Genomic DNA, 14118 nt, shown 5'->3' on the forward strand with positions numbered 1-14118 from the left:
ATCTAGGATGAAAATTTATAGCATTAAACCTTTAGTTTTAAAATTCAGTAATTTACAGAATAATTCATGAGTCTGCCAACTGTTGCTGAGCTCTAGTTCATGATTAACATCAGGCTCAATTCTAAAATGTCATTAAAGTGGCTTAAATAAGATATATGATGCAATTAGATAAAATCGAAATGTAAAATTGGAGATGGAAGGTAGAAATAATTCTTGGATATTAAACACATTGATCTTTCGAGCTATTTAAATGCAACTGGCTTAAACATCTAGGACAGAAAGAATATGTTGTTTTAAATTACGGTGTAGAGACAACACAAGCATTTAGAGAATGCTTATAATAGCTGGAGGAATGTTTCAAGGAAAAGCTGGGAATTGAATTGGGTAAAATGTCTGTGCAAAGGCACAGAGGTGCTAACATGCTCTATGAGGGAGGAGGGAGAACTCGCCTCATCAGAACAGAGAGCATTTCTGCTGGGAAGCAACCAAAACTTTGGCCAGTGGTCTATGGAGCAACTCATCAATAGCTGTAAATGCCGACCATCTCGATCCTTTAAGGACAAAGAAGTAATTAAAGATGCTTGAGCAGACATAAAAAAAAAAGATGCATGCCTGAGCAGAAAAATAGAAGATCATCTTTAGTAAATCAAGTCTGTTAGCAGTACGTAATAAGTTGTGGGCAGGGTGTTTGGGGGAGAATGGCTGGAGAGAGGAAAGAAAGAGTAGGCTGCATTAGATAGCTCTGATTTAAGGACAACTCATCTGAGTAGCTGCATGCCCCATCCCCGCCGCCTGGTAAAGTACTACAGGGCCTCACTGCACCACTCACTGAGTGCCTCGTCATAGATGCAGTCAGCACTTGGCAGATGGCAGCTCACAGAATAAACTAGGTCTGAGACTTCTGCACATCACCTGCCCATAGTGTCTAACACAGTACATACCTAAAGCCTTTATGTGATGAGCAATAAGGTAACAAGGAGTAGGGTACATGGAAAGCAGTGGGAATGAAGAAAAATAAACCAAGATAGATGAAATTATCAACACTAGTTTACTTTTGGTATTATGGACCTTACCACTCTTCTTAGCACCTCAACTTTTTGTTACTTTTCAAAGTATTTCCCTATACCAGAGTTTGGCAAACTATATAATGGCCCACAATCTGGCCTACTGCCTGATGTTTTTTATAGTCTGCCATTTCAGAAAGGTTTTACATTTTTAAAAGGTTGAAAAAAATCAAAGGAAGAATAACATTTCATGATATGTGACAGTTACATAAAATTCAAATTTCAGTGCTTGTAAATCAAGTGTCACTAGCACACCGCCAAGTCTATTCATTTACGTATTGCTCCGGCTGCTTTCTCGCTACGGTGGTCGAGCTGAGGAATTGTGACAGAGACTGTACTGCCCACAAAGCTAAAAGTATTTACCATCTGGTTTTTTATAAAAAAAAATTTGCTACCCTTTGCCCTATTATCGTATTTATTATTTATTTGGCAACACTTGCAAAATTTACAAATACGCTTTCTTACAAGTTACAAAAACATAACTGGCATTTTCTGGTAAATTATTACGTGTGCTTTCACCTGCTAATTTTACAATTCCAGCAATCCAGAAGACTTTGGTAGGTAGGCTGCAGTCTGTATTGGGAACTTCTACTCTCACATTTTCTGAGATATCACCCCAGCAGGTCCCCATAGGTGCCTGTCATATAAAAATTATTAAGTTATCATCTAATTAACATAAAGCCCAAAACACATTATTTAAAAATAAGCATTCCCATCAATAACGGAAATTTTAAATTAAAAATGCCATTTAATTCATTTTTCTCTAAAAATAGAGTTGTTATTTCCCTTTTCACAGAATTCTATTTAGAAAAAGCCAGTGTCAGGGGCAAGCTCAAGATGAAGACAATTTCACATATATTAGAATAGATAGATCCATGTCAACTTCAAAATTCAATACTGTCCTAGTATTAGACCTAAGCAGCAATTTTTGTAAAAGCTATCACACTCAATAGATTTCACAGGATAGAGCAGAGAAACTTGTTATTTTTAATATACGCTGAATGAATGCACTTTACCTTAACCTCTAATTTTAAAGGGTCTGTCCAAAGAGCAGAAAGAAAAATAATTCCAATTGAGCAATGTGGTTTCCACTAACAGGAGAAACAAAACTTAGTTATCTGTATTTTCAACTTAAGTTAAATTCATAAAACAGAAGTATAGTCTGTTAAAACAGACATGTGGCGAAAGCACCTGATAAAGTTATTAAAAAGGTGGAGTTGAAGAGTTTTTAGAGATGCATACCATGGTAAATTGTTAAATAATTTATTATTTCTAAACAAAGAGGAAATGTTCAATGTTAGAACTGGTAATCACTAGCCTCCACACCACATGGTTAGAATGGGGACTCAGAAAGCCGATTAAATGAGTATCACGAAGAGATTTTCCTAAGTCTAACATGCCCAAATTATAATTCCCATTACATTTTAATCCTTAAAACTTGAGGCCATTCACAATTATTTGAAGTTTATGCAACGGTTAATTAAATCAAATTAGTGAATTTAGGAATATAAATGCTGATAATACTAAACAGTCTCTGTGGCCTTGACAATCAGCTCCTCGTTATATATATAATTTAGAACCTTGAACATAGAGAAAAGGACTGGATTAGGTTATAAAAGACCTGATAATACCAACAAATCAGGAAAAGACAAAACAGCTTCAGAGCTCAAAGATGACCAAACAAAGACATCTAAGAGTTACACGATCTAGCCTATTTGAACATTGGGTAAATGTCTTCCATGTAAGGTTTCTCATACTTTGGTGGATGCCAACCCACAGGAGGATTAGCCTAAAACAGTACTTAACCCCTATCCTCTCAACAGTTCATGACATTTCTGAAGGAGAGGAAAAAAGGTCAAATAATCCTGAACTAGAGTAAGTCTGGATACCAAAGACAGAATCAAATTATGGCTATTACTTTAAGTAGCACAAGCAATGAATGTGCCTCAGTAACTTGGAGACAGTGGCCTATCTCAAATATTGGTGATTCTGGAAGGGTACATGTAACTATCTCCCTGAGTTGTGCAAAAAAACAGTACATCCATTATGACTACCACTTTCTGCTGTTTTTGAACTGAAAGACTGGACTCTTCAGGTTCTGCTATCTCCCCCTACATCATTCTAGACTGTAGGGCCATCCCTATTGCCAGCAGATACGATCAGAAAAGGAGAGGCTGGAAGGATGATAGGTAACGCAGATTAAGCTAAGATATATTAACATAAAGACCATGTTTTCATTTCTGTGAGGATGAACCAATTAGAGCAGATAGATGCAGCTAAATGTATGCACTAAATTAAGGCAGGGTATCCACCCCTCTTTGTTTGGCTGCCAAATCTTGTGGAATGGGTTTATTTTTTGTTGAGAAGAAAGAAGCACGGTTATGCTGATAAACTGGGGGTTAGGTTGGCATACTACTAAGTGAATTTGGCATACAGTACTCCTCTTAGAGCCAGATATGACAATTTCACCAACTTTTTTTTGGCCTTAACAATTATTTGCAGAAAATAACTTTTAGCCACATTTTATTAAAGAAAATAAAGTGTCAATATGCTCACTTAAAAAATAAGGATAATATTCACTTTATTGGGGTAATGTTTTTGTCCCTACAGTCTGGATTGGTATAGGAGAAAGTAGCAGAAAGTGACATTTGTTCTTGCCTGTAAGGTTGTGGTTCTGCTAGACCCTCTTAAACCAATCCATATGGTTCACTCTAAGAAACAAAAAAATGAAGGAACAGAAACAACAAAAAAGAGCACCATAGTTTCTACATAGCATGTGCTCAATGTGTTGAAATAATAAGGTAATTTCACAGATGTATCTGCCCTTTTGTTTAAAATGAATACTCTTAAGTGTGGAAGACTAAATGACCCAGGGCTTGACAGCCATCTTCATCTAAGTCATCTGTCTTCTCTTGCTGGCAGGAGGGATACCTCTGAAAGTCTGGATTGGCATAGCATGAACTAGCAGAACCATAATTTACAGGTAACAACAAATTTACCTTCCAGACTCAGGACGAGAGGTCCACCTCAGGCTCCTCCCAAATCAGGAAGATCTGCTTCACCACTTCCTGCTCCAGGGCCACTCGTGAGGGCTATCTGGGAGCGACTCTCCTTCCCTGCAAGGTAAGCTGTCATCAGGTCCTGCAGGACATGGCCAAATCCAAATGCTGAGGGCTCCCCAGCACAACTGAATGATAACCTCCACCTGACTGTCGTCCATAAAAAATAACTGGGTGGGAAGTCTTATTTTCTGCAATTCAAGAACATTCCCAGATAGTCCAACAGCCCAGATGGCTAGACTCTCAGAGGGCTGATACACTGCACATATGATGCTTCATGGCAGAAATACAAATTTCCCTTCACAGAACTGCCAACCTATTTTGATAACCACCCACAATCTTCAACAAGTGGGCAGAGGCTGGCCCTGAAGTTGCACATAGGTAACCAAGAAAGAATCTATCCCAATGATGGTATGACAAATGTACAAAAAGCCACCAATGAAAGACTAAAAGGCATATGATTAGTTCATCTAGTAGAGAAAGATGAAATACCATCTGGCCAAAAAGGGAAAACATCACAGGAAATTAACCGGAAAGAAAGTAGAACTCCTAAATGCTACCTGCTGGAATTGGTAGGTTGAAATAGGAAAAAAAATTGTTCCCTCTTTCTCCAGAAAGTCCACTCACCTTTTGACTGGACACCAGAATCTACTTTTTGAGGTGGTGGCAGCAGGATGAGGGGGACTATAAGGAGAGTATAAAAGGAAAATGGGATGCGTGGGGTGGAAGCAAGATTAAGAATGGGAGAATGCTATGTGTGTGTAAAAAGGGATAGGAAGCAGTGACCACTAATTTGAAAGGCATAAAATAGCCCACAATTTAAAAAACCAACAATGTATTAAACCAATACTGTTTTAAGAATCAGGAGATCCCAATAGAAAATCAAGAACTACTTTAGAAAACAGACCAAAATTAAAATAATCTAGATTATTTAGGCTTTCTTTAAAACATAAAAACAAGACAGGTGATTTTTATTATACCAGAGTCCAAATTCTATTTCATGGCGAGACCTGTGGCAGCTAACTCAGATGAAGCACTAACAAGTGCCAGAAACTAACTGAAGTTTTATTTCCATCAGAAAAGAAATTCTGCAATCTAGAATGACATACAGAAGATTCTAACTTTAGTGAGAATGGACACAAATATTTCAGCTTCCAGTGGAGTCATGTGTATGTGTGGTCAAGGCTAGGGGAAAAAAGCCAAAACACAATTTTAATTGAAATGGATTATTTTACTAATAAACACATACTTGATAAATAGATCGTGAGTTTTACTATAAAGAGAAACAATACTTTTATTATACATACACAAACAAAAGGACTTTCGTTTTTGACCTTAAAATACAAAAATATACTTGTGATATATGTTGTAAAGAAGTGCGGATAACCTTACCTTCTCAAAACACCTGGCACACACAGGTCAGGCCTCAAAGAGAGGATTAGAACACACCATGTAAGTGATACCAGGTTATCTTTGTGGAGGCAGTAAAGTCAGCTTTAAAGTTATGGTATACATGTGTACAAAGGGCCTTTTTTAAAAAAATAACAAAACTACAACTATTATCAAGGGAGAAAAAAGTAGGATGAGTTCTGATCTTAGCAGTAAGTTATCAACAGGACACCAGAGTATATAGTCCTGTATCAAATGAAAGGAATCTCAAGTCTGTAAATACATGACTAAAGGACTGATTTCTGTGTTTCACATCCACTTGATATTAGCACATTTTGGCCTGTGCTGTAATGTCTAGAAAGAAATGTTTTATTTGATTTTATAAGGCAAGTAACAGGAAATAGGACTGCTTCAACTTAAAAGTCTACAGTCTTGGGGGGCCTAGGTGGCTCAGACAGGTAAGCATCCAACTCTCTTGGTTTTGGCTCAGGTCATGATCTCCGGGTTGTGAGACTGAGCTCCACGCTGGGCTCTGCGCTCAGTGCAGAGTCTGCTTGAGATTCTTTCCCACTCCCTCTCAGCGCCTCCCCCCACTTGTGCTCTCTCTCTAAAATAAATAAATAAAATAAAATCTGAAAAAAAAAAAAAAAGACTAAAGTCTTTCAAAAAAATGAAGAATGCTTTAAAGCTCAATGTTCTGCATACACATTGATCAACTGGAGTCTCTCTTGGGTTCAAACATAAATTACTAGAAAAAAATCACCTGTGAATTTCATGTATACAGTGTACCTAACTGGCATTGGTACTGCAGTAATATTTTTGATTTTTCCACAGTTAGGATAGATATGGATACTGCTTTTACAGGTTGTGAAAAAAATAGGAAATATATATAAAATCAGTCTGATACATATATCAGTCTCTGCCCCTGGTTCCTGGCACAAAGCTCTTAAAACCTTTGTAATTTCTTAAGTGATAAGACCACTAGGAGCATCTTTTGTTCTCATATTTGGTCTCTGAGCCGGGTCCTGACACAGAGCTCCTAAATCCTTTGGAATCTCTTAAGTGATAAAAGCATCTTTTGTTCTAATGAGGAGACTCTGGGTGGGCTCCTAGACAGCCTCAGGATAGGGGCTGGTCGCCAGAAAGACCAGCCTATGAGGAGAAGCTTAGAACCCTCAGCCCCAGTCCCCATCCTCTGGGAAAGGGAGAGGGTGTGGAGTTCATGATTGATCATGCCTATACGAAGAAGCCTTCATCAAAATCCCAAAATATAGGCTTCCCCGGCCATCCGAAAGTAGATAAAATCATAACTATAACCATAAAACCTTTTGTAAGCCAAAATGGCATAAGGTGAGGAAGCACTTTTTATTTCCTGAAAGCAAAAATCTGTTTCTGATTTCTTTTGGTTAGTGAAAACAGGTACTAATGCAGGCCTTTCATAAAAGTGAAGTGATGTAAAGTGGACTTTCGGATAGTGAGGGAAATCTGTATACGGGGTTCAGAGAGCTTCTGGGCTGGTGATCACATGGGGGTGCTAGGAGAGTGGCACACCCGGAGGGGGCATGAAGTTCCATGCCCCTTCTCACAGCCTTGCCTTACGTATCTTCTCATCTGGCTGTTCACCTGTATTGTTTATTATGTCCTTTATAATAAACTGGCAAATGTTTCCCTGAGTTCTGTAAGCCATTCTAGCAAATTATTGAACCCAAGGAGGTTGTGGGAACCCTGATTTACAGCCAGTTGGTCTTAAGCATAGGTAACAACTGGGACTTCTGATTGGTATCTGAAGTGGGGCTAGTCTTGTGGGACTGAGCCCTTAACCTGAGTGATATGATGCTAACTCCAGGGAGACAGTGTCAAAATTGAGTTGAATTGTCAGACACCCAGCTGGTGTTAAAGAATTACTTGATGTGTGGAAAACCTGCACATCTGGTGTCAGAAATATTGTGTGGAAGCAGTGTATGAGTAAAAGAAACACAGGAACGTTTTTCCTATGGGGACTTAAAAACCACATTAAAAAAAAAAACCCAAAACTTTAAATTATGGAAAGCAGGTTAAAGCCCAAAATTGAAATATAATCCGGCTACTGAAAAAAGTAGCAAGAGTTTCATTTGCAACAAGATGAACTAGATGATTTTTAAGATACTTTACAGTTTTGTCACCGTATGATTTAGGATTAATTAAAAGTGTTATTACCTAATTCAGTGGTTTCCAACCTCCAAGACTGCCAAGGAAGGGGAAGCCAAGGATCAGGGGCCAAGGCTCTGGCCACCCCACCCCACCCTTGCTAGATCAATCAGTGCAGCTTTCTCTTATCCTAACTACGTCTATTGGGAAAAGAGTAATAATTCTGACGCTTACACAAATAAACCCCAAAAAAACCCAAAACCAAAAAAAAGAAAAACTCTCAAAACTACCAAACTACCTGGACAAAATGAAAGATATACTAGATACATGACAATCATGACATACAGATTTGAAGTAGGTAATCTAATAACAGTTGAGACTCAATTTCCTTTGCTAATTATAAAAAATGTCAACATTGCTGTAACTGAGTGACTGAGCAGGAAGCACTGTGCATAATTACAGCAACTATCAAAGAGGACACAGTCCTATGATATACTTTGCAGAAACTTCATTCCCAGAAGTTTAAAGATAGACTGTGGGAAAAAAAGAGCTCCACTCCTGAAATCCTGTGATTTTAGAACTAATCACAATCATATTTAAGTGCCGGGAAAGATAAAGTGTTTGTTTACCTGTGATCCTTACTCCAGAAGAGGCTGGGTTACGTTAAAGAAGCAAGGCGCTCAGGGCTCGGACACTGCTCCCAGGCCCAATTCTTGGTTCAATCAGAGTAGTTCTACTTCCATGTTACACACTGGATGTTTCTTAAAATTATGTTTGAAAAAGAATCCCCTATGAGCAGGAAAAGGCTCCCAACCTATGCTCAAGTTGGGGACAAGGCAGATGTGGAGTCTGGCGGAAGTGGGCCTTACTGATGAACCAGTGTTAGGGTGGGCAGTTTGAGTCTTAGAAGACTCCAAGATGGATGAAACAAGGCAGGGCCTTGCGCTCCCAGCAACTCCTGACAACAGACTTTCTAAAGCCAAAGCCAGTTAACTCTCCTTGGAGACTTGGAGTAGTAGAGAACTACTCGGGGGAAGAACCAGGAAGAGTCAGCTCTAAAGGATAAAATCAAGTGTAGCATGAGGTCTGACGGAAACCAAATGGCTTCAAATGAAGATGGTGATTAAGGCAACAAAGCAAACTCATTTGTACTAAAATAAAAATTACCGATATCAGTTGCTTTCCTACTTGATGAGAAAAAGGCAGTAAAGAAAGATGAGTGGCGCAGGAAAACACTGGGTGGCAGATGCTTTACTTCTGAGTGAGAAACGGGAGCCCACACAATAACCTTATTAATAAAACAATAAGGCTAAGCTGCTCTAATCCATATGATTACTTTAATCTTAAAAAAGCAGAACTGAAAACAAAATCAGTTTCATTATTATAATAGAGATTTTCTTACAAAGAACTTTAATATACCGGACATGAAATAAAATATGCTTTTGGGATTTTGAAATGTTTTTTAAAAAAATACCTTGACTACTTACATAATGCAGCTTTACACGGTTTATGGTATCAAAATATAAAAAAAACCCAGAATATTAAAGACAGGAAAAGAGATAAAGGCTATTCAGAAGAGACAACAAATGTTCCAGGTATCTGGGATGAAGGAGTTATTGTAACTGAGAACTTAATCGGAGTCTGAGTTTCTCAAAAGCAGAAAGAACTAGAGAACGAGAAAGATCTGCTTTGCAGTTTTCTTTAATGTTGCTGTTGCTGTGTATTTATTTAATCTATTTCACAAATGTAACACTACTATCCACCTTATGGTGAAGTACATCACCTACTTGACACACTCAGTAAAGTATCTAGGATCCCTTTTAGGCTGCTTCAGAGTCAGCATGCCACCAACAAGGGGCTGAACAGCTGTACTTTCAGGAAAGTAAACTAGCAAATTAATGAACTCAGCTTTGGTTTACATTCTTACCACTGATTTCATATGCTTGGCCTTGATCAAGAGTCTGTATTGGCCGTGAACAAATGAAAATTCATTTGGGTTTCCACAGCAAGAACTCAAGCTCAGTTTTGTCCACATGCTGTTATTTAAAAGTAAAGTCCTAACTTAACAAAATGTTTAGTGTAAGCAAAGTTTCATTCATTAATTTTCTAAATTCTCTTTTCTTTTTGTACATAGTAGCAGATAGAAGTTTTTTTTAATAGCAGGCAGAACCTTTAAATATAAATTAAATGCGTAGTAAGGTCAAAAAAGTATTGGAGAGAATTAATCACAGATCACTGAACAAAAAGGAACAGGATCAAAAGGAACAGACATCTTTTTTTTTTTTTTAAAGATTTTTAAATTTTATTTGACAGAGAGAGAGACAGTGAGAGAGGGAACACAAGCAGGGGGAGTGGGAGAGTGAGAAGCAGGCTTCCTGCCGAGCAGGGAGCCCGATATGGGACTCGATCCCAGGACCCTGGGATCATGACCCGAGCCGAAGGCAGACGCCGAACGACTGAGCCACCCAGGCGCCCCCAGACTTATCTTCTGATAACATTTTTAACATAATTCTGAATTACTTCACATACTCCGTAAGAATCTACTTGCCAAAAAGAACATCCTGCAAAGGGTTTTCCAGTATGTATCATATATTTCAGCCCACAATGCTGTATTACTAATAGTTCCTTGTTTTTGTGATTTGTACCTTTGTAGACAAAACATAACTGGAAGAAAGAGCCTTCCTTTCCCTAACTGTCAGGTCAGATCACAAAGATTCAGGTAACACGCATGATGGATGGTTTGTATTACGCTGGACCAGACGACACAGCCAGTACACACGAGATACAGACCCAGCCAACTGTGTATGGTTCAGCTTAGTATGAAAATTGGAGGAGACTAGTATTTTTCCCTATTCGAATAATTTCAAATTATAATTTCTTTAAAGGATGCTTTTACTTGTAGAACTTCTAGAAATTGTTTTTATTACTAATAAGTATAATAAAAAAGAAACATTTTTAAGACATTGTACAAAATAAAGATCTTCTAAAGACAAGACACTTAGATGTATTGTGTCTTCAGGTTTAAACAATGACTAAGCATTTCAGTAGGAGGTGAGAAATTCCATACTCACATGTTTAAAGCAGGTAACTGGAGCTGCTGTAAAGCTATTGCTATTGATGTAGTTACCCCAGCTGAAGCCTTCCATGGAGACTGCTGCGGAAAACAAATAAATTTAGGTATATTCCAATTCTCAAACCTTTCATTCACATGAAAATGAGAAATGATATAAAATTAACTTATCACCTTGAAAGAAAGTTTTCTTTTTTCCTGTACAGATTTAAGAACTTTTCTAAATACACATGAACTTTTGCATAGATCATATCTGCAAACAAATAGTTTGTGTTCCACACGTAGCATAAGCTGCTTGGGAAGTGAAGTAAGAAAGAGCTCTTCAGTAATGAGCAGCAAAGCGGAGAGCAGAAGTGTTCAGGATAACAAAGAATGCCATGGCTGCTTTTGGGTTTTTATTCCCATGCAGCTTTTACTGGGCACCTCAAAGAGATTTCTAGCCAGTATCTGCTACTGATGCCTTCAGGGGGTTTTTCATTGCTTTACTTCCTGCTGCATCTCCCTGCTTCTGCTCTCAAGAATCTTCTATTAGAAATGATCCTTTCCTCAATCTCTTCCTCTTACTACTCTCTTCTCCCCACTCCCTATAAAGCTTGCTAAATGTCCTCTTTCTTTGCTTTTTATCTCCACAATGCTCCCCACCAACCACAGCATACAGAACCTGTACACAGAAAATAATAAGCCAAATAAAAAATGTTAGGGGTACTGCCCCAAGCACTGTGAACTTGTGAACACAACAACGCTCTTCTAGAATTATTTATTGAAACTAAAACCATCATCATGAAGCCTAATGTCATAATGTACTAGTAGAACCTAGAAATAGCTTAGTTAACAAAACCCAAAATTAAAATGTCATTAACTCAAACTAGATGAATCAGTATCTAATATTTCACCTCTATTACATTCACTGATATTACCTGCTTTAGTCTTTGCTTGATTTTGCAAGGTAGCTTGATACTGAGCATATGCGGCTAGTTTAGCAACTAAAGGTTGTTTCTGAAGAACTTTTGCTTTCTTTGTTGGAGGCTTACCCTAAAACAAGAAGAGTTAAGTAAATAGGATTCTTTTTCATCCACCCCCCTCCACCGAAAAAATTAACCTGACTGCATACTACCCATTCTGCTTAAGTAACATCAAGGGTTTAGAAAATTATTAAAGCAGAGGAAACATACAAGGACTTTTAATGTGAGAAATGGTTTTGGAGTCCTGCTACAGTGTAGATGTCTAACACGGGTAGCAGGGCTGGCGCAGACTAAAACAGCAATATGCAAATTAATATGTTAATAAAAAATTACATCCCATAAGATGTTAAAATATAGGCTGTGGTGGATACTTGATTCCTTCTTATACTAGATAAAACCAGTGGTTATTCACTCATGCAGGTTGCCAAGCATTGCTATTTTTATGGTAAGAGAAGGTAATTTAATGTTTAAAGAGCAAGTGACTGAGGTTTATACCTTTAGTGCTAACGCAAAAGATCAATGACAAAATGATCATGGGCCAAATTCACAGTGTGACAAACTGCCATCCATTTGGGTACAGACCACTGCTCAGGATCTTACGTACTGTCTATCTGAAATATAGAAATACATCTAAGTGATGTATTTCCTTAATTTGGGGAATTTATATAATCCTTTCAGTGCTATGTAATGATCACAATAAGTTAAAAGGAGAGTAAGAAAAATGTGATCAAATATATTACAGAAATCACTTAAATGCCTTAAAAACCTTCTTTATAGCTACAATGGTAACAACTTAGTCAAATGATCAAATCTCCATTTTGTAGGCACTGATGTACATTTAAAGAAAGATGAATTTTTTTATACCATGAACGTTTTCAAAAAGGTTAGTTGGATTAACCAAACACATTTGTTCAAGGTATCAAATAGGTTGCAATCAAAAGTACAAAGCAAAGATGATGGAGAGATAATACCAAAGGGTAAATCATTTCCCCCCAAATATTGAATGATTCTACCTTGATGTTAACTCAAAAGAAAACAAGGGGGAAAAACGGCTTCAGTTTCTGTATATAACAAGGTGTTTATTGTATTTATACTTATTTAGAAAAAGAGTAAATATTTTTCTTTCACTTATACAAACAGTTTGGATACTATGCCTTGTCTGTTTATAATAGCTGTTCAATTTTATAGACTGAGCAAACTCTGGGGACCACATATTTCAAAAAAAAAATGTGGGGTATAAAGTGGTAACTGGCCAACTGGGTAGAAGTGGAGTGCAGTGAATCACGATCAAATGACAGATAAACAGTGAAAGCCATAGAAATAACAGACATAAAGAACAAGAAGGTTTCTGTACCGTTACCTGAAGTCTGGCCAAAATGCTTGCCTTCTTGGAGTTTGACGAATAGCTTCGTGAACATGAAACGCTACAGAAACGCTTTGTTTTGGAGTAAAAAGCATCTCGCACACCAACCATCCCACACATTTCGCAGGTAGCTAATTAAGAAAATAAAAACAGTGGTGTCATGATCATAAAATAAAACCCATTTTTTACCTGACAGTTTTAATAACTTATTATCTAAAGGTTTTAATTTAAACATGAGACAGAAAATGTCTTGTTACCCAAATGATGGAAAAGCCTCTACAACAGTTAGAGAAAAGACTGGTACAATGCCATGGCTGCAGTTCCAGAAAGTCTGACCATAGCTCAAGGTCTAATAGGCTTTACAAGGGTCTAAACCACGAGCAAATATAAAGCAGATTCCACTTACATGTCCTTAGTGCTTGCCATGTGCCAGGCATTTTCATATACACTAAGAGCTCTAACTTTCTGAATGGATTATAAACAAAAGATGAAAAGAAGTGCAACGCAACTGAGGATTAACACAAAGTACAACCTAGAAAGAGCCAAGTCTTGGAAAAATGCTAAGGGTAACAGATTTTTTCAAGTTATGTTCAGAGGACATGAAGGACAGGCTCAAAGCTTGAGGAAGGTGCTTGATTATTCCCTTTGGTAACAGAGGAAAACAAGACTCTGACTACTAAATGTGCCTCTTTTGTAAATTCGCATACTGGACAATAATCTGAAAGGCAGAATTAGAAGAAGGGTCATTGTCATAGAATATTATTCATTCACAAAAAAAGAAGGAAATCCTGCCATTTGTGACAACATGGTTAAACCCGGAGAGCATATGCTAAGTGAAATCGTGTATGGGATCATTTACATGTGGAGGCCTAAAAAAAAAAAAAAAAAAAAGCCAATTTCATAGAAACAGAATATAGAATGGCGATTGCCAGAGGCTGGGGGGGAGGGTGACATGTAGGTCAAAGGGTACAAAGTTTCAGTTATAAGAAAAGTAAATTGTGGGGGCGCCTGGGTGGCTCAGTTGGTTAAGCGACTGCCTTCGGCTCAGGTCATGATCCTGGAGTCCCAGGATCGAGTCCCGCAC

General features: G+C 37.8%; 1 protein-coding gene across 9 annotated transcripts in view; it reads right to left on the reverse strand.

The window, feature by feature from the left end:
* MBTD1 (mbt domain containing 1) overlaps window positions 1–14036 on the reverse strand; it is a 36664-nt gene extending 22628 nt beyond the window's left edge. Inside the window, exons 1-6 of one of the 9 annotated variants that reach the window (XM_081805235.1) lie at window positions 13032–13166; window positions 12167–12282; window positions 11627–11741; window positions 10711–10793; window positions 4064–4180; window positions 1584–1701 (exon numbers count right to left, since the gene is read on the reverse strand). In XM_081805235.1, coding sequence (XP_081661361.1) covers window positions 1584–1695 — 112 coding nt within the window. In that variant the 5' untranslated portion in view covers window positions 1696–1701; window positions 4064–4180; window positions 10711–10793; ... (1 more) ...; window positions 12167–12282; window positions 13032–13166. Of the gene's footprint in view, window positions 1–1583; window positions 1702–4063; window positions 4181–10710; window positions 10797–11626; window positions 11742–12166; window positions 12283–13025 lie in introns of all 9 variants that reach the window. The other 8 variants (XM_081805233.1, XM_081805234.1, XM_081805227.1 and 5 more) reach the window with 8 other exon arrangements.
* Window positions 14037–14118: the final 82 nt, after the last annotated feature.

This window comes from Leptonychotes weddellii, chromosome 15 (genome assembly GCF_054177405.1).
Source record: "Leptonychotes weddellii isolate Sample4059 chromosome 15, ASM5417740v2, whole genome shotgun sequence".
Lineage (NCBI taxonomy): Eukaryota > Metazoa > Chordata > Mammalia > Carnivora > Phocidae > Leptonychotes > Leptonychotes weddellii.